We start from the raw sequence: 21074 nt of genomic DNA, 5'->3' as shown, positions 1-21074 counted from the left end.
CCGCAGGGGTCTTTTCTCGGTCCGAGCAAGCTTTGTTAGGTGGTGGTCCTTATCTCTCTCTCCCAGGCCACAGTGATGAAACACAGGGGGGCAGCGAGGGGCTGGCGAGAATCGGCTCTCCCTGGCATCAGAGCGTTCAGTCCGCCCCCAGATAGATCCGGGTCCAGGCTGTGCCTCGGACGGAAGAACGGATGGACGGACAGCTGACTCACCTGCAGTCCACTACTGAATCAATCCAGACAATTTTTATGAAACTGCAACGCAGCATCCGTTTAAAGTGGGACACAAAAAGAGAGAATTCTTGCAGGGCATACATTCCCCGGACTCACGGCCGGGGTGGCTGCGGTAATATTTATAGGTTAGCATCCATACTATCCGGGGGGACGACAGTGGCGGAGGCTAAGGCATTGAGCTGTCTACAGCCGCTGATTTAAGAGGCGTAAAGACGCGGCTGCCAACTAGGACAGGGGCCTCATCTCAAGGATAATGTGGGACGGGCGGCGGGATGAAGAGTGTCATTTTCTGTCACACTTGTTCCCATGCATTTTTCACTGCAGATTGTCTTCATGTCACGATTTAATTCAGGGAAGATTACAGCCAGCTCATTATGGTGGATATTATTAAATGACGCTCTTTGTTTCTGTTGGTGAGCCCGGTCACCAGCTAGCTTCACTCGAGACAAATTGAGTTAATTCCATTTTTGGCCCGGCCTTAAGAAATTAAACCTATTACCTATTAGTGAGGAGTATTATGTAGATGCGGACCTGGAAACTACTTGGAACAATAACAGTTAAGTCCCGGGAGCCGGCTGTCGCCCAGAGCCAGGCGTCAGCACTAATGGTGTGGATAATTTACTGTGTTGTCAAGACTCAAGGTAAACATTTCATTTGCGCCCTGTCTGGTTTCCATTCCGGTTCGACGGGAACGCACTCTGAACATCTTGAATTTTAATGCTGACCTAAGCCACTCTCTTGCTCAATTATATTATTCACATGTAAATAATGTGATATTAGAATAGGAAATGGCGGTTGTTTGCTTCCATGTTCTAAAGGCTGGCTTGTGACAACATAGAAACATTGTACACAGAGGAATCACCGAACCAGTGCCGTAGGGATGGAGCCAACAAAACACAGGTCTGACCCGAGGGTGAAAAATCACCAGTAGGTTTGTAAACCCGCATGAATACGTTCAGCAGTTATAAACAACAGAGCTCCTTTTAAAACCTGACATCCATGGAATCCTTTTAACACCATGTATCTACTGAACCTGCCTTACAACCTGACACGTGTATTAAATCCGAACAGCCTCCCTTTTAAAGGAGCGAGACGGTTCATTTCATCACTACGGCTTCCACGTCGATCCCGTCTGGCCTGAGACGGCCACGTCTGCGTGATCAACAGAGATCAAATGTAGCTTTTAACAGGACACCTGACCCCGTCGCTGTGTGGAACACACAGGGAGCTGGAACGCATCGGCCAGCTTCTGATTTAACACAGTCGGCACTGTGGGTACTGTGTACTAGAAAGCATGCAAAAAAAACGGCTGCCTTTTTTAATTGACAAAACCCTCTTATGCTGCATACGATGTGGATGCTCCTCTGTGGACTTGCAGCCGTAGAAACATAGTCCGCTGAATGCAAAATCAAAGCGCGGCTGCAGCAACATCTTATGTGCTGTGCAGAGACAGACTCCATTATCTTGTCCCAGCAGAAGAAACATTCCAATCTAAATTATACAAAGAAAGGAATTTACGATAGCGAAGAAATAAAGGAAGAAAATGGCTTCAAATATTGATACAGATTAACTATAATTAAGGAAATTATTTGAAGAGTATAACTTATTAAAAAAAATACTCTGTTGTCTCTAGACTAGCATACTGATAATATATTCAAGCATATTTATACAATATTCTAGTTTACTGATGATATATTCTAAGATCTTGATGATATATTCTAACATTCTGATGATCACTACCTCCTGAAAATATACCAGCATACCAATTATACATACCGGCATATTGGAAATATATATCATCCTATTGATATATATATCCCAGCATCGCTCTACACATGAATCTCTCCATCCTGCTTGACCTAACGCCCCGGCCATCATAATGCATCTCCTCTGGGGTGAATTAGTTGCGTGTCAGAACTGCAGTCCAAATTGACAAGAGCCACTTGATGACAAAGCCCTGGTGAGTTTTAATAGTAAACGATAAGACGGCCCACTCTTCTTAGGGAAGACCAAGAAGAGGGCGGGCTGGAGAGGGGGGGTCTTACCTTCAACTTCCTTCTGGACTGCTACTAGAAAGAGAGAGAAGAGAGAGATTGGTTTTAGAGATATTGACTTTGCAGCCGCTTATGCCTCAAACTCTCTACATCTTGGCCCGTGGATCTTTCCTACGGTTGTTTGAAATGACACAGTGAGAGACGATTTCTCACGTCTGAACGTACAAAAGACTGAAATGTTTTTTTCCGCAAAACATAAAGCGGGTTGTTTGTGGGGGAAAAGAGGTGTGAAGGTGGGATCCGGATCGTTTCAATGCACCGACAACACGCTTTATCAAACGTTTCCTGTGTGGGATGGGAGAGCGGCTGGGTGAATCTATATATGACGGGAGGGAAATGAGTCAGGGGAATTAGAGGCGGGGCTTTGCGTTAATAAAACAGATGCATGATCGCACATCTCCCCGTGTACGTACTGCGGGCCCACCGCCGCGACGGGCAGCGGGGCCAGGCTGAGGTTAACTCCCACATCGGTTTAACCTCTACGCCGCTCTACTCGGCTACTATTATGCTCTATTGAATTCCATTTGATAGCGTACAATTGTCAATCTACATCGCACTAGGATCTAATCCATTCAATTTTGTTCAACTGCATCTATTTCCTAATGTGTTTCCATCTCATTAAAGGAATTCTATACAATCCTATTTTGTTCAATTTTATCATACAATATGTTCTTCACATTATGACTATTTTTATGTTCTCAGCTGGCCAATTCTATTCTGTTATTTTATATTTCATGGGGTTCAGTTGTAGATCTATGTCCTAATGCTGTATTTTAGTCGGTTTCTAATGATCTATTCTTCGAGTTGGAGGTTGTGCTTAATGCATCTCTTTGATGCAGGCAGAGTGACGGTTCAGTCATACCGATAGGCTGCTGTCTGTAGATTACACAGGAGGGGAGGGGAAGATCAGGTACATGAGAGACACCAGAATCAATATGTAACGTTTCACTAGAGTCTGAGAAAACCCCAGGCTTATCCCTGAAGAAAAGCATCCTCCCCTGACCCAGAAAACACAACAATATTCCAATTCAATAAAAGCCTTAAGAATCTCAATCTGAACAATGAACCAACATCGTGTCGAACAATGTGGTTTCCCATGTGTCGCTTTATTCTTTTAAATGTGTTTTTTTTCAAAGATTTTCCTGTTAGCGGGTGAAGCCTCAATCTACCAACCGTCAATCACGCAGAGGCCACCTGGAACTGAAAAACACTGAGCTGACATCAGGAACAATACGCAAAGAAAAGGCTGGCAGTGCAATTACCATGTTCAGATCCCTGCTGGTTCCTCTGTGTAGTACCACCTTCAGCTTTCTTTCACTCAGAAACCATCCATAATAAAAGCTTATTTTAGCTTTTATTATTCTAGCTGGTCGGTTAGCTTGCCTCGTTTTAGCTTATCCCCTAGCTTATGTGGAGTTCATTCCTTTGCTCATTTTAGCCTGTCCCTTATCTTAGCTAATATTTGCTGGTCTCTTATCTTATCTTAGCTTCGCCTGTGTTGTAGCCTTAATTATCCTGTCCGTTAGCTTGGCTTACCTTGTCCTTAAGCCTATCCTATCTTGTCTCTTAGCTTATATCACCTTGTCTCCTAGCTTCGCTCACACCAGCCAAGCTTACCTTCCTGGCAGTAGCTGCCCTTGTAGCCGCTGTTGCTGCAGTCGCAGACGGCCTCGCCCTGGTGAAGCGAGCACGCCCCTCCGTGGCCGCAGGGCGAGTGGAGCTCGCACAGGTAGTCCACGTCGTTGTGGACCCCCTGGCCGTCCAGCAGCAGCGGGGCCGCCTCCCCCACCTTCAGGTTGGCGATCAGCCCCTGGAACGGCGGCTCGTACTTCACCGTGCTGGAGGTCAGCGCCGAGAGGCGCACGTCGGGCGGGATCCCGCCCACAAACAGGTCGCTGGCCACCACCATCTCGCCCCGCTTGGCCTTGACCTCCGCCCGCTTGTTCTCGTTGTCCACCACCAGCCGCGTCTCCCGGCGGTTGCGCGTGAGCAGCACGCGGTGCCAGCGGTGGTCGTTGACGCGCGTCTCCGTGTGCAGCCGGGCGGGCTCCACGCAGTGGATGGTGAAGCGCAGCTGCAGCCGGCCGTCCACCACCAGCAGCTCCAGGAAGTCGCAGTTGCCGCCGTCGTCCAGGTAGAGCACCAGCGCCTTGCTGAGGTTGGTCTTGACGATGAGGCTGAGGTCGCCCTCGGCCTTGGCGTCCCAGCGGCTGTAGCGCGCCCACTGGCCGGGGACTCCCTCATACTCTAAGGCCACCGCCGCGGCAGCCAGCAGCGCCAGCGCCGCCGGGAAACACACAGAGCGTGACGGCCGACCTTCACACCTCCCCATGATGGTGATGAAGGTGACTGACAGCTCCAAATTATTTTCCTCTCGGTTGCGTCTACGTGATGGGAATCAGAAGCGAGCCTCTCTCTCCCCACACAGCCGCTTTCGCTATCTAATAGTTTTTTTGTTGCTGTTCTTTTTCTGTTCTTGCTTACTGCCGTCTCACTACAAAAGGCAACGGCGAATACAATGCGATCCAAGATGGCTAGATGTATGAATTAAGGCTTTTCCGTTCGGGGCTTCCCTTTTCCCCTGAATGTTTTTGCAGTTTTTCGAAAGGTGGTCTCCGAGTGTCAGTGTGAACAAGCGCAACACATTCCAACGTATGAAGCACCTCAGTTTGGGTTTGGGGTTTAGAGAGAGGAGCGACTGGAGCACCAATCCACACGACACTGTGTCTCCGGTCACCCGTCTGCTGCTCCATCCACAAGGTGTTCTGGCCGCTCTCCAGCAACACTGTCCTTCCTCAGATCTCCCGGGATTGGCTAGGCAGACAGCCAATCATCGACTGGTACATCCACGCTCATCTTCAGCTCCCGACCATCCTGAGGGAAGGGAAGTACTGGAGCGATTAGCAGGAACAATAAAGGTTTAGCGGAGGACAAACAAAGTAGACTAACTTCTGTTTTAGAATGATAAAAGCAATATAAAAACTCACTGGAGGATGGCACAAGTATACAAATACATATTGAAATATGGTAGGACCGGAACTGTGCATAGCAAAAACTATTCTGCTCATCAAACAAATCTATATCAGAGTAATAGCATTTAGTTATTTAGCCAATATCATACATGGTTGAGGCATCAATGCATGAACCGATCTTCCCACAGTGCCGACGGTAAATAAGCAACTCTTGTCATGGGGAACTCTCATGGTAATTCTACAGTTGGAAGGAAAAAAGGTTGGAAGATCCTTTTGAGTCATCTAAATCGCCCTTTCGAATCAGGTTGCTTTCGCCGCAGAAAGTAAAGCGATAATCATTGTGGTATTGTTCAAGCCGCCCCAAGAATCACTGCGGAGGTGGCATTTAATGTAGGACTGTTTAATATACAGTTTAATATCACATGTTGTTCAGCCAAACCACCACCACCCCCCCTCCCCCCTAACAAAGAATACAACAACAGAAGTGTCAGAAGTGTCTCTATCTGAAGACACAACCACATGGCGGGCAGGGACGTTATTATTATTAATACTTATACCATTGTATATCTCTACAGGTCCAACAACACATGCATAAGAATACAAAATATCGTTTTTTTTCTTGCAACGCAACTGGGGGTGAGTGCACGGCGTCATATGGTGGGTTCCAGTCGATGCAGTCTCATTTGTTGCAATGAGTTAAATGAGATTGCAGCGACATCTCCTAAAACCAGTCCAGCGTGGATGCATGAGGTATGTGGGCAGCGGGTGCAATCAGGGACCCTAATGTCCTCAGTCGAGGCCGTTGCTTATACTTGCAAATAACTATTGAGAATAATCGTAGTGTTACTGGCCAGTCTTTTGGTAATATAAACTCCACTGTATTTACAGAACAGGGCATTTGGAACGTGGAATGATTGGAATGCATACACACACACACACACACACTCATCGAGGCTTTGACTTCAAGAGGTTTAGCACAATTTAAAGGGAGATAAAGGGAATCGATCCGGCAATCTGCGGTATTATTCGCAGTGTGTGAAATTTACACTGAACAATGGTCCTGCATACCTCGCTTAAACCCAGACTGATATGTGTGCTCCATCTACCGTGAAGATTCATATCTATTGATAGAATTGTGGAAACCATAACGACAGACACTGTAAATCAATGTCCGCAATAATTACTTTTATCAGCACCAATGTAATACGGTTGCACAGATCAACGAGTACGAGAATGTCTTGTTCAGCAATGCAAAAATTAAATAACAGCAAGAGTACTAAAGTGTGACGTCACGTTTCCATAGCAACCGATTTTCGGTTCTACACAAACCAAATTAACAAGGGGAAATCCTATGCCACACGAACGTTTTATAGAAAAGGAACGATTTTTTTGTGAAATAATTTGCGAGTTTTGTTTAACCAATGTTGTAATTAATATTGAGATTGGGCCAACTTACATTATAAACTTTATCTTTCATGCTAGCGGAAACTTTTCCTTTTGGTACCTCAGGGGAATACATGAACGCCTTCACATGTTTCGATTGCTAGTGATTTTCACCTCTTGAAATTGACTTACTTTCATTTTGAAAGAAACAACACATGGAAGCAATGGAAAACGCCTTCTCTCGTTCGGTTGTTTAGAACTGAAAATCTGGTTGCCAGGACAACGTGACGTTTTCACTTTAGTACTCTATTAACCAAAACTATACATCATGTACGTAAATATTTATTTACACCAGATTTCAATCTAGTCCGAGTGACATAAACAAGCACTCTCTTTCTAGGTTTCAGCCAAGAGGGTGTTAAATGTCAACACAAAGTAATCATTATCATTATATTCTCCCTTTTTCGAAGCAGGTTTGTTAAAAGTCATGCTTCTGACTGACGTGTGCAATTCATTGCACACACCTACTCACTCGACACACATACACACGCACACGCACACGCACACACACACATAAGCCAACTACAACAACCCACCAACCCAACAGCACAAAAATACACTAACACAATAACACACAAACACACCGCGACACCCACACAATTACACATCACAAACACTAACAAACAAACACTCACAAACAAACACAACACACAAACACACTAACACACCACAACATCAACCAAATGACACACCAAAAAAGATAACACACCAACACACAAACACAACAAACTAACCCAAAATTGTTCCCTTAAATAACAATCCATCGAGATAAAATGATGTATTCTAAAACAGTCGCATACTTCCGCACGGTGAGGCAGAGAAGGCTTCACATCCCATCCGCACAAACTATTGATCCGATAGTCCTCTTTGAGTTCGCTTTCACAGCTCAAATCCTCCCGGATCAATGGCCATACATCAATATCCTCCCCCAGCCCCTACCTCTTAATCGGCTGCTGATATACCGGTTGACCTGGAAACACGTCATGCCACGGGGCAGCCTCGTACTGTAGCCTCTTAAAGTCAAACACCGTAGCCACCGGCTCCCTCTACCCCGGCCTCCAAACAAACCAAACTCTTGGAAGTCTTCCAGCGTCCGTCATCGTTTCAGTCCGCATTTACCACTGCCATGACCGTTTCATTCACCATGTCACTTAGCAGACGCTTCTATCCAATGTCACAGACACATGTCGTTAAGGAGCGGGGAGGGACTCCGGGGGGGGAGGCGTCTTGCTCAAGGAGGCCTCAGGGTTAGACTGTGGATGTTGTGAATGAATATGAACCCAGCACCGCTTTGCTGTCGTCAAACCCCTTAACCGCCACACTAAACCAGCGGCTCACCGCTAACCCTTTCTGTTGCATTACTTATCCAGTCCTTGCACAAACTTGGAGGGAGGGAGAGGAAAGAAATAGAGAGAGAGAGAGAGAGAGAGAGAGAGAGAGAGAGAGAGAGAGAGAGAGAGAGAGAGAGAGAGAAAGAGAGAGAGAGAGAGAGAGAGAGAGAGAAAAATAGTGAGAGACGGAGAGGGAGCGAGCGGGAGAGATAGAGAGTATCTAGCACAGTGTGTAGTATCTTGTCATCTCGGAGCCTCCCTGTGATTTAGATTAATGATTCAAAACAACAATTTTCTACATCTGAGCGGAGGCGGGCTTGGTGCTCGGTGGGCTCCTGTTCAGCCTGGTTCACCGCTGGCTCCCCCCATCCCGCCCAACGGACGGGGGTGCTGCCGAGACACCCGCCCGCCGCTGTGTTAAATGACTCTGTGCGACGCGGTGGCGGCGGAGAGACGCTTCCTCAGTCTTCATTACACACACGGTGGTTAACGCCTTCCTCAACGGAATCGTTTTTTTTTCATGCAATATGCAACCTATTTTTACATATTCACATATGTACATATTGCATTACACGCACAGCATAAGTGTTATTTATGATGTTGCTTGTTGCTGTACGGGAATGGCTGTGTGTGTGTGTGTGTGTGTGTGTGTGTGTGTGTGTGTGTGTGTGTGTGTGTGTGTTTGCTTGCATATCTGTATCATGCATGTGTGTTTGTTTGCATGTTTGTATTGCCGTGTGGGTGCTCACATTGGTACATATGCAGGTATGTGAACAAGCAAGCAGGCTTTTGTGTGTGCGTGCATGCGTGCGTGGGTGGGTGTACAGGGGTAGTGCTGGCTCTCCTCTCTGCAGCAGGTACGCTAAAGGACTGGTGAATCTTTGGGGAGCGTAGATGCTGGTGAGTCAGTGTTTCAGTCGCTGTTCCTGAGGAAAATAAAGCACACCACGCCTTTTCCTCCCCTCCTCCAGTCTCCCGGGACGGACAGGTACTCTGCCTCTTCACCATATGTCTTCAATTAGGTCCTCCTCTCCCAGTTAGCTCAGGTCTCTCCGAGTTAGCCGCTGCTTAGCTTTCATTTTGGTTGTTTACTCTGCTGCTGAATTAATGATGTAATCGACATCTTCAGCCCCACTCTTAAATCATTAAATTCTTCCTCATCTTCACCATCTAATAGCAATTATCGGACTTCATAAGGCTCTTTTTCTGCTTATGTACATAAATATTAGCCGACTTCAGGAAGCACTCATACCAACTCAAGCAGTGGTATGGATAACTTATCTTATCGTGGAAAACTGAATCTACCGCTAAGTGTATTCTACCACTACGTAACTATTTGCTACCATTTAGACACCCGTTGCTGTTGTTGAGATGCTTTTATCCAAAGGGGGGCTTACAGAGAATTCAGATATCTGTAGTTAAGGAACAGGTAGAGTTAGAGGCATCTTGCTCTAGTGTACCTACAGGTTACACTGTGGACAACAAGGACCGAACCCAGTGCCTTTCAGTCCACCATACGTCCGTCCCCCCCTCGTACACACGTCCCCCCCCGTACGCACGCCCTCGGGGGGGGGGGGGGGGGGGTTACTTCCCACTTTAGAAAGTAACTTGTATAGAAATTGCTATGGTCCATTCAAACACAATTGAACTTAGCAATTAACTTTTAATTGTGTAAGAGGAATCGTTGTGTGGCAAAGCCCATTCAGAGAATATTTAACATAACAATTAATATAAAAGGAGCCGCAGAAAGAGCCATGAGTGGGTTTCCAGCACCGCAAGGCAAGAGAAATGCACAGAGAGGCCCTTATGTTACATGAGCCACGGCCTCCAGGCAGCACTCCCCATGTACAGAGATGACCTGCTCGCTGGAGGAGGAGCGGTGATCGATGGATCCAGATACATGCCATGAGGCAGCAGGTCGCGCACTAAGGCTGGTAATAAGTCGATTTCGGTCATGGGAGGCGACGGCCCCTAGCCGCCGGCACGCCGCCCGAGCGGAGGGACATAAACAATGCAGAGGATGTTATTGTGTATAGGGTGTATAATCCTGGAGCCGCGCAGTAAGCCCGTCGGATAATTGGGTAGGTAATAACAGTGTAACCACACACAGGGGCCAGAGCTCTGCTCGGGGGGGCGTCGCTGCCGCCAAGGTTTGATTTGCGCCCTGTTCCATGCCAGGGTAAACCCACAGGACTGTAAATATTTCCTTTACGTTGCATACCAACTGCCAAGGTTTATAGCTTGACGCTAACGCTGATTAAGAGATTAAATGACCTTTTCCTACCCCCCCCCCCCTCCTCTTTCACCGCCGTCTGCCATCAGGACGTTGCTCTTTGGAGGTAGCGGTGCTGGGGGCTGTGTGTCCGAATGATGCACGTTCAATACACACTGCCTACACACAATACACAGGACGTGATACAAAATACACATGGGCACAAACACACACATAATCTCAAAATACATAATACACAATAAATAATGCACTCACAATACACTGAGCTGGAGGTGGGTGTCAGACGGAACAATACACACACACAAGACACACTACACACGCGATGACGATACACAATACACACTATACAATACGCACACACTGAGCTGGGGGCTGTGTGTCAGCCAGATGAGAACAACCATAGCCCTGAACAATACCCAGCGCACATCACAGCAGCCGATAAGAATACCAACACACAGCGCACACTAACCGCAGCCTGTAACAGCCCACAGTACACACAGAGACGAGGAGACCCGCCTAGAACACACACCAACGAAGCATCATTCATCATGTTCATGAATTATAAAACACCCCGTTCAAAAATATGCACCATTAGTCTTTTGATCCCTGCGTTGATTTAAATGATTTTTGAATTACAAACATTGATTTAAAAAACCACCTTCCTCATCTATAACTACAGCCCTACTGGTCGTGTGATGTAACTTCCTGACCACAGACGATCGTTATTATCGATCACGTTTTCATGTGTTATCATGCCATGATAACGCGTCAAATTGCAGCACAATGACTGTGACTTTAAACCTCAACCTACTGAATTGTGTTGCTTCTAATGATGCAGTATCTCTATACTGCAAGAAGAAAGAAGTAATGTGTTTACGGCGGTCTCTCTAGCGGTCACAGGTAACAGTGGGTCACCGTGGGGTGTTGACGCCATAACATAAAAGCTCCCATTATATGTGCTCACTCAAGCGTTGGAGTGCTCTCTTATTCACCCCGTCTCAAACATCCCATTCAACGGGACTACAAAGAGGTCCGCATGAAAGGATATGTAATGTCTAATGTGATATTTAAATGCGGTGCATATAGGGGATATCAGCGGCGGACCTTTAACTCTGATGAAAGACTAGCCTTAATGTGTTTAATTTAGATTGAACAAACACTCAAAGTGTTCCAACGAGCACTCTGAACTCTGAAACTGAAGACAGGACTTTAAAGTGTGGGTGTACCTCCTGCTTCTCTCGAACTGGAACACTGTGTGAGAGGCTTTTTTAAAGTGTTTTGAGCTCTGTGTGCTATTAAGGAGGGGCGGGTGGGGGGGATGTGTTATCCCCATGGTAACAACCCACACCAACTTTGTGATACTTTTTGAAGCTGGTATCACTGATGTCTATAAGTGTAATAATGAGCAATGGGTTGAAAAATTCCGCTTCCGTGCGTGAAGGTTAGAACGAGCGACGTTGCAAACAAAATGGCCAACATACTTGGGTTAAGTGCACTTACAAGTGTTGGAAACGTTTGACCATCTCACGGCGATCAACATCGCCTACTGCCCAGACGGCGCTCCGCCCATCCACACACTTCTCCCCGCCGCCTTTGGCTCTCAGTAGTGGCGGCAAAGTGCCTCAGGCCCTTTGACGCCACGAGAGAGACGCCACGTTTGAAGCAGAGCATAACGCTACACTGGTTGGCAGAGACAGGCAAAAACATAGGATTTTACACCTGTCTTCTCCGAAATGATGGTGTTATTTTAGGATCATTGACCATACCGCTTTGCTTACTATGGTGAAGGTCATATAAAGAGCATTACCACAGATTCAACCCTCCAAAAAAGGATGTTTTTGGGGTTACTGCCCCAATAACCAATATAAATATATATTTTTAAAGATGTACTTTTGTCCGTTTTATGCTTTACGATAGGGTGAGATAGACAGGCAGGGATGGGAGAGAGAGGGGAGAACATGCAGCAAAGGACCACGGGCAGGACAAAGCCTCAATGGTACGCGCTCTACGCGGTGAGCCACCCCTCAATAACCATAGTGACCTGTGGGATGTGTTCTCAGTGCAGGAGCGCTTTGAAGAGATGCTCAACACAGGAGAGGGAGACAAACTGACTGCTGGTGCATTGTCTCCCTTAGGCTGGCCACAGGGGGGGGTTGTCCCTATCTCAGTTCATCTATCTGATGCATGCTGGGGCTGCTGCTGGTGGCGGAGCTGGTAGTTGTGGTGGTGGGTTGGTGTGGAGATAATGAGTGTGGTGACGGGGGTGATGGCTATGGTGGTGGTGGCAGTGGAGGGAGATGTTTGCCCTTGAAATGCCAGTTAATAAGCAGCTCAGTTATGACATCCCTGATTACAGCAGCATCCACTGCTGACAGAGTCTAGCCTTGGGAAGGTTAGCGTTGGGCCACAGTAGCTAGGGGATAGCCGGAAAACAAGCTAGACACACAGACAAACACACACCCACACATAGACACACACACCTACATACAGACACCCTCACACACGCACAAGCACAAACACACACACAACCACACACAAATTCCTGCTCATCAGTGCACACATCTGCACTCATGCACATACAAAATGCGCACACATATACGCCCACACACATGTCTGCACGTATGCCGTCACACCCACCTGCACTCACTCACACACAATTAAAGGCACACATGTCCACACACACACCAAAGCTCCTGCTCCACGCCATGCAGCATAAGAACAACATGAGGCTGTGTATTAATCGGGGGAATATCTCTTCCGTCAGACGAAGGCATGCTGGAGGCCTGCGCTGACAGCTGTACAGTAAGGAGCCCAGGGAGCCAGGTCAAGAAGATAGACAGGCAGACAGATAGACAGACAGGTGTGACCACAGGCCTAGGATGAGCCAGCCGCGGGCTTGGGCCAGTGAGTGATGTATGTTGCAATAGATAAGATTTCCAATGCGTGCAATAACAAAACATCAGGAATGCTCTCTCTCTCTCTCTCTCTCTCTCTCTCTCTCTCTCTCTCTCTCTCTCTCTCTCTCTCTCTCTCTCTCTCTCTCTCTCTCTCTCTCTCTCTCTCTCTCTCTCGCCCCCCCCCACTCTCTCTCTCCCTCTCTCTCGCCCCCCCCTTCAGTCTCCCTCTCTTTCTCTCCCCCCTCACTCTCTCTCCCCCTCTCTCGCCCCCCCTTCAGTCTCCCTCTCTTTCTCTCCCCCCCTCTCTCTCACACTCTCTCTCAGCACGTCTGCTTCCCAGACAGACGGAGGAGGATTGAAATAAATGGCTGTCACCATGTAAACCGCCCTCCCCCCCCCCTCCCCCTTCCTCCCTCCCTCTCTCTCTAACCTTCGTCCCCGTCCCCCGCCCCTGCTCCGAGCCCGGGAGTCAGTCCACAATCTGAGCGTGACAGCCTTGCTCCAGGTACCTCAGATACCGGCTTGTGATGGATGGACACAAGAGGGGAGGGGGGATGAGGATGCCGCCAAATCTCTTGATTTACGGCCGGCAGCGTGACACGCCACAGGCTGATCGATGGCGCGTCATGTAAATCTCTGGCCGGGCACTTAACGCCACGCGATAGTGGCGACGAGAGGAGAGAGTGAGGAGTTTGGGGCTCACGGCCTCGCTCCTTCAACATCCTCCACTACCACGACCCCGTCTCTGCCTCCACCTGTTCCATGGCCACTTCCACCACCTCCTCCACCGCCTCAACCTTCTCCACAGCCACTCGCCCCACCGCCTCCCTCCATCAGCACCAAAATCACCACCCCCTCATCTATCACCTCCACCACCCCCACCACCACCACCGTCCACCTCCTCCACCACCTCCCCCTCCACCACTTCCTCCACCGCCCCTCCAACCAACCCCCCTACCCCCCAGGTTGTCTAGCGACGGCCCGGGAATCTTTCCCCCAGATGTCAGTCTGCTAAACGTTATCTCGCAGAGGCGACCTCCTGTGTAGGGGGGGGGGCCTGTACATGTAGAGAATGTAAAGGATACGAAGACGGATCCTTCACAGTCTAGGTAGAGAATGTGAAAGACACAAAGGTGAATCATTTACGTTCTATGTAGAATATTTGAAACATATATAGATGAATCTTTTATCGCCTATATAGACCATGTAAAAGGTAGATAGATGAATAATTTACAGTCTATATAGACAGTGTAACAGAAACATAGATTGATATTATACAGTCTATGTAGACAATGTGAAAGATAAATAGCTGTATCTTTACAGCCTGTAGACCATGTCAAAGATACATGGATGTATATTTCATAGTCTATGTAGACAATGATAAAGACAGAAGAAACTTCACTACCCTTGTAAGAACATGGCATCATTCTTTTCCCCCTCCTAGCATTTGGTGTGGATATTTTTCAACCAACAGCTGATGCTGGGCGGGGAACCCGAGCATATGATTTATGTTAAGTAGCCATTATGGCGAAGAGGCTGTGTGTTCAAGACAATGCTTCAGAGGGAGGAACAACAAGGGAAGGAGAGTTTCAAACACAATAGGCAAGGTCATGGTGCGACCTTGCTGGTGTGTTTGGTACTGTCTCTGCTCGTCGATGGATAACAGCAGCGTGCGATGTGTTCCTTTTTGGGAGACTGAATGCCAAACAAAAGGTATTTATTTAGCATTCAAAATAAAGATGACGAAAATAATTCATTTGAAAATGAAAAATGGCATTGAATGGAACGAATGGACGATTCAACATGTCTGGCATCCACAACCTGTATGGTTCTTCAATAATTAGCATTATATTAGGCATGCCGTGCTAAGCTTACTTACTCTCACGGTACATGTAATATGCTATTAAGAAAAATAAATCTTTGATAAGCTCTGGTGAATTCTTGTGCAGTGTTGATTGCTCTCCAAATCAATGTTTTTTAGGAGGAGGACCAACATTTTATTTTCTGGGGAAAGGTTAGCCGTGATGTCATAGTGATGGGAGCTGATCTCTCTCAACACGCAACATGAATTGATGGAGGTCTGTATTGTTTGGAGACTCAATTATGGGATGTAATCTCAAGTGTTTAGCGTGCATTAACCGCTTCAAACGTTCAAACGTACCACTGTTCCAGAGGAAAATGTAATCACCCCCCAAAAATATATATTTAAATGCATGTTCATTTGGCTGTATCTCTCACTACCCGGGCTTACTATAATGTAGAGCTATTTGAGACAAAGTGATCCCTCCAATTACAGCAGAGTCAGTTGTAACCCGGTTAATAATGGATTCTGTAGTAGCGTCGATGCTACTTAGCAGGACGTTAGAGCGAGCGAGAGAGAGTGCATAAGAGTGATAGGGGAAGAACGAGAGAGAGAGAGAGACCAAAGTGAGAGTATGTGTGTTGCTGATCGCATAGCAGCCCCCCCCCCCCATCACTGAGAGTATATATACTGTACGCCCTGACAAGGTGATATTCTGTTTCAATTCTCCAGCCAGCCTCTGATTGTGCTGCATGGACACATTTTAGCTTAACGTCGTCGTCCACTGGCCCTGCACCCCAGCAAGAGTAGCAAGGATGGACGAGCTGAGAGCTGTGCACCTCGTTACACCCACACCCTCAAACATCCCCACCTGGAACCCCCTCTTTGTCCTGGAGGACAGAAGAAAATGTGTGTGCCACGATAGGAAAAAACATAGCATGGGCTTTGCATGTCGCTAGCCCCACGTTGCAGGTTTTTGGCGTTAATAAGAACATAGGAAGGCACGTGGCCATGGTAATTGAAGCGGGGGTCTCGCTTTCACCCTCGCCCATGCGTTGTTTACACCATATAATACCATTTTACGACACTGCATTAACGCCGTACACACATGGACGCATCATAACTATTATGCATCGTGCAGGCATAATCATACGGCCTATGATTATGCCACAACGGCATTCCGACGGCTGTAATGTTATGCAAATATAAAAACGTTCTCGGCGCCCGTCTATTGGCATGACGCGATGAATGATGGAGTGACATCTAAGGTTACCGTAAACACCAGTGTGTGCTCGTGACTTTCAGGCAAGGTTTCAGACCTACACGAGTAGGGGGGATGTTCTGCCTACAGATGATAATTACAGGACCTCATTTCTCTTATCTAATATTGTTCAATTCACTGGTGAGTTTTCTCTATTTACAATGACGCCTCCCTTTTGGAAACCAGTGTTTATTAGAAAAGTCTAATTTTGAAAGCCCAACCATAATGACAATGTGACGCTGAGTGCAATGTGTCAACATTCTCAAAGGCAACCGAATGTCGGATATTACAAATAACCTGTGTTTTACCTATCTGCATCCGCCAGAAAACCCATGAGGCATTCAAATAAAACAGACAATTCTATCCTTACTCTCATCTAGAGTTGAACTCAAACAAAGACATCATTACTGGTGGCACTTTGAGTTTTTCCACAGTGTTTCCACAAATACACCTGTGTTTACATAAGCAATCTGCATCAGGCACAAAACCCAGAGAAGACATACATTCAAGGCAACGAATAATCCAATCCCCCGTACCTCATCAAAAGATGTCCTCCAACAAACAAACAAACCAATAGCTGATCCTTAGTGACCATAGAGTTTTACTATTTTCATCTCATTGTCTTCAAACCAAACAGTTGTGCGTGATTTTGTATGTGTATGTGTGTGTGTGTGTGTGTGTGTGTGTGTGCATGTGTGCGTGTGTGCGTGTGTGTATGCGTGCATGTGCGGGCGTGTGCGTTTGGGTATGTGTGTGTGTGTGTGTGGGTTGGGGGGGGTATACATATAATCCCTGTCGGGCCATGCAGCTGGCATGCAACTGAGTCACGCATCAGCCCTGATTAGAGGCAGCAGCGGTCCCCTGGCCTTCCCCCACCCTACTATACCCGCACCACAACCCTACCCCCTACCATAACCCCCCCCCCCACCCTAAACTACCCCAACACACACCCTACCAGAGCTACCAAGAGAGAGAGAGAGACAGAGAGAGAGGGGGGAATGATGAGAAGGAAGAGAGTGATGGAGAGAGTGAAGAGAGAGAGACTGAAGAGAGAGACTGAAGAGAGAGAGAGAGAGAGAGAGAGAGAGAGAGAGAGAGAGAGAGAGAGAGAGAGAGAGAGAGAGAGAGAGAGAGAGAGAGAGAGAGAGAGAGAGAGAGAGAGAGAGAGAGAGAATGGATAGAGAGAGAAAGATAAAGAGTGGATAGAGAGATAGTGATGGAGAGACAACAGAGGGGGAAGAGAAAGAGAGGTGAAAAAGAAAGCGATAGAGGGACGAAAGAGAGAGCCAGGGCCAGCACTCTCTCTCTCAGTCCGTGTGACCTTGATGGAGCGTGATGGAGAGGAAACGACAAGCGCCACAACGCCACACGCCGTCTGTATCATGCGAGCTCCTCCCTCGCTGTCACGCGGCACGCTCGCATGCTCTTAGATGTGTCCAGTCAGGAGTTGTTTGTTGGTTTAACAATATTCTGTTCCTTATCTCAAAGACTCGCCTTGAATCAGTGTATCCCTTCTCAATGGCGGACAATCTGTGGCCCAAGTCCTATGGAAACACCCACACGATTTCTGTTTCCTTTTCTACAATCTGTGATTTCATCTGAATATGAAAATCCTACTGTTGCTTCGAATATGAACAGCTCTAGTTCATAATCGAAGCGACAGTAGGATTTTCCCATTAGATACTATGAGACGCATTATTGTAGTATTAATACCTACATTCAATATACAAAATATAACGTGCAATACAATTTAACTTTTTATATTACTACGGCAGATAATAGTAGTAGTAATTGTGAATCGGGCACAGTTGGTACCGTGTTGTGCACTGAATTCCACAACAGCTTAAGCATGTTGTCTGCTGTTGTTACAGAAATATCGTTTTACATTCAGGAGGATGCAGAAGGTTTAAATAAACAGACCAGAGCAGGCAGGCTGACGATAATGATGTGAAATAAATGCAACATCGAACTAATGGGTCAGACATGAACTAAATACCTGGTCTGGAGCACTATGGCACTATGGCACACATGCACTATGTGTTGAGAATTTTCCCGGATGTGACAGTTTTGTTAACAGTCTAGCTATTCTGTAAAATACAGTACAGACGACAATTACTTCAGTTTCTCTTTGTTTCAAATCTCTGGATATCGATTTTTCTTAGCTAGATATTTCATAGTGATCGGATTCACCTAGGTGACAAACTTTACCACCAAATTATTTAAAAGGCTGTTAAATAGTACATTTCTATTCAATATTCTTCCTCCACTGCAAAAGGTAAAAACTGTTAAGATGGCATCCGCTTCAACGGCAGCCAGCGGGAGGATCATTTGAGTCTATAATATAAACGTGTATTTCCTCCCGTCCTCAGACAAATCCTGCAACAAGCTAATTCACAGTGTGCTAGCATGCTGTAACTTAGGAACGGTCCAATCAAATCATGATGGAGCGCATTGCATTCCCCCCCCCCCGCGGCTACATCCTGGTTTTACTTGTATGGATAAGTCACATCACATTAGCGAGATACAATCAGAACGCCATTTCATGGTGTACTGTCACAAGAGATAGAGAATACAGTCAAACAGGGTCAACGGTTTCTAAAGTGTAAGCATTTTCACCTAGTGATCTTGAGATATCGTACGTTTATTCCGAACTGCATAAAACGTAGTCTGTCGGCCAAACTGAAACACTGGAACAACCTGCAAACCTGTTAGGAAACTGACTCACTCAAACACCCTGGTACACCCTCCCAAGCCAGTTAGGCACTGCCTAACTTTAAATGAACTGGGAAACCAGCGAGGGCTTTCCCTTCGCCCTCTGCCTGCTCTGTTAGCCCAGGCTTGGAAACTGCAGAGCCGCTCCGCTGTCCAGACGTGTAGTGCTGAAACGCCATCCAACCAGGAGGAGATGCTAGGGTTGTCCCCGCCCTGCTTCTCTCCCTTACCCCAGCCCCCTCTCCCACGGCAGGGGTGCTCCAGTGAGTCACACCGCTGGCTGCTCCGGACAACATCAGCCGGCGGAAATGTTCAAATGCTTTCCCAGCTCCCCGAGGGGCTGAAATACGAGAGCTGTGTTGTATTATTAAGCTACTGTATTCTGTATTGGGGGATAAGACACTCGGAAATCGTGCAGTGGAAGTGGGCCAGGGGTTTGGTTTGACAGATTTAGTTCAAGGTAACCATAGGTATTGAGCTTTTTTCAGCCGGTCTTAAACACATGAAGGTGGACACGCTCACGCACAAGCTAATGATCACAAAGCTCTGGTTGAATCCCACATATCTCCTCCTGAGAGGACCAGGCTCGGTGTGAGATGCTAGATGTGTGTCAGGCCAAGGCGAGGGCAATGCACACAGCATGCTTGTTCTCTAAATACGTCTTCTCGGCACAGCAATGTACCCTTTTGCGTTATGCCCTGATGTCTTCTAGACATTTAAGCATGAGGTTTCTTCATTATAGTGTGCATGTGTGTCTGCGCTTGTGTGTTGTCTTTGTGTAGGTGTGTCTATGTGTGTGTGTGTGTGTGTGCGTCTATGTGTGTGTGTGTGTGTGTGTGTGTGTGTGTGTGTGTTAGCCTGTTTGATATCTGACCTTATCTTTCAAGGGCTCATCATACAAAAAAAGACTAAAAAAATAAGATTGAATTAAACCGATTCACAGGCTATCCTACTCTGTGACCATATAATGCAATTTCGTTTAAATCATCTTAACTTTAGTTATTTTCATGACAGTAAGACTACGCTCCACAACGTTAAAAATGTAACAACGGGAAAGCCAACATTATACCCCAAAAAAACAACATCTTATTTAACCCATATTTTTAGCCGGGCTGTGTGTTGTCGAAGCCGTCTGGCTCGCAGTCCTTCTCGGAGAGGACAGCCACGGGGGCTCCTGTATCAGCCCTGCCGTGGGCACGTCTTCCTCCACACCATTAAGCCACCTTATATGCTATCCGCGTTGGGATTAGGATACATCTCTCTCCCTCTACCCTTCATAAACTGAAAGTTTATGAAGAAACACGGTTTAACAAAGGAACAAATGGTGTCTCCCTGGATAAATGTTGTAAGGAGACCTTTCGTTTGCAATGCCCGCCGCCATATAAGTGTCAATATTTGTCGGGCAACATCCCCCTGATTTTGGGATACCCACACACACAACATAGACTATTGACATTGAAACACGCCACGGTCTCTTTGTATAAGGAATACTGCAACACACACACACACACACACACACACACACACACACACACACACACACACACACACACATACACACAGAGACAGAGCACGGTGTTGTCCACGGTGTTTCTTCACCGTCCACCGTGAGGTAATGGGGCTAAATATCTCGGTGGGCGCAAGGTGCCATTTACCTGGAGATCCGTCGGCGATCCGACACATGTAGGCAGGGGGATGACGGCTTTAGCAATCCAGGTTCCACCACGACGAAGGCAATCCCTTTACACTGAGGCAAAGTGACGAATGCGGCAGATGAATGCGACTTTTGTCTTTACCTGGAAAGCCGGGTATCTTTAATTATGCAGTGGAGACGAGACGCGAGGAGGACGGCCACGGCTTGGCGGTGTAACGGTCACGGAAGCGCGGGGGCTTTCTTCTTCTTCCTCTCCGGCACCCGGAGCCGAGCCGTCATTCCGCCGACACTTGGCGGCGGTAGTTTGGTGGGAAGCTCGCACGGGTTGAGGGCGCGGTCAGCAGATGTTGACCAATCGCTCTTATTCGCTGTATCAAACCAACATGAGCGTTGCCATGGCGGATTAACTGTCCTGCAGCCTGAGAGAGTGGGACTGGGAGACACGTCCACTTTGTTTGGGGGGTTTTTTTGTTGGTTTTTTTT

At 47.1% G+C, this 21074-nt stretch overlaps 1 protein-coding gene across 1 annotated transcript in view; it reads right to left on the bottom strand.

Annotated features, from left to right (window-relative positions):
* LOC307077372 (neurexin-2-like) overlaps positions 1-4619 on the bottom strand; it is a gene marked incomplete at both ends in the record, with an annotated part of 85003 nt that extends 80384 nt beyond the window's left edge. Inside the window, 2 exons of the mRNA XM_079738776.1 lie at positions 2279-2302; positions 3905-4619. Coding sequence (XP_079594902.1) covers positions 2279-2302; positions 3905-4619 — 739 coding nt within the window. The remainder of the gene's footprint in view (positions 1-2278; positions 2303-3904) is intronic.
* Between the last annotated feature and the right edge of the window lie 16455 nt (positions 4620-21074).

Source organism: Pollachius pollachius (assembly GCF_949987615.1).
Source record: "Pollachius pollachius genome assembly, chromosome: 6".
Lineage (NCBI taxonomy): Eukaryota > Metazoa > Chordata > Actinopteri > Gadiformes > Gadidae > Pollachius > Pollachius pollachius.
The sequence above is the reverse complement of the archived record's forward strand: the minus strand, read 5'-3'. Positions and strand labels throughout refer to the sequence as shown.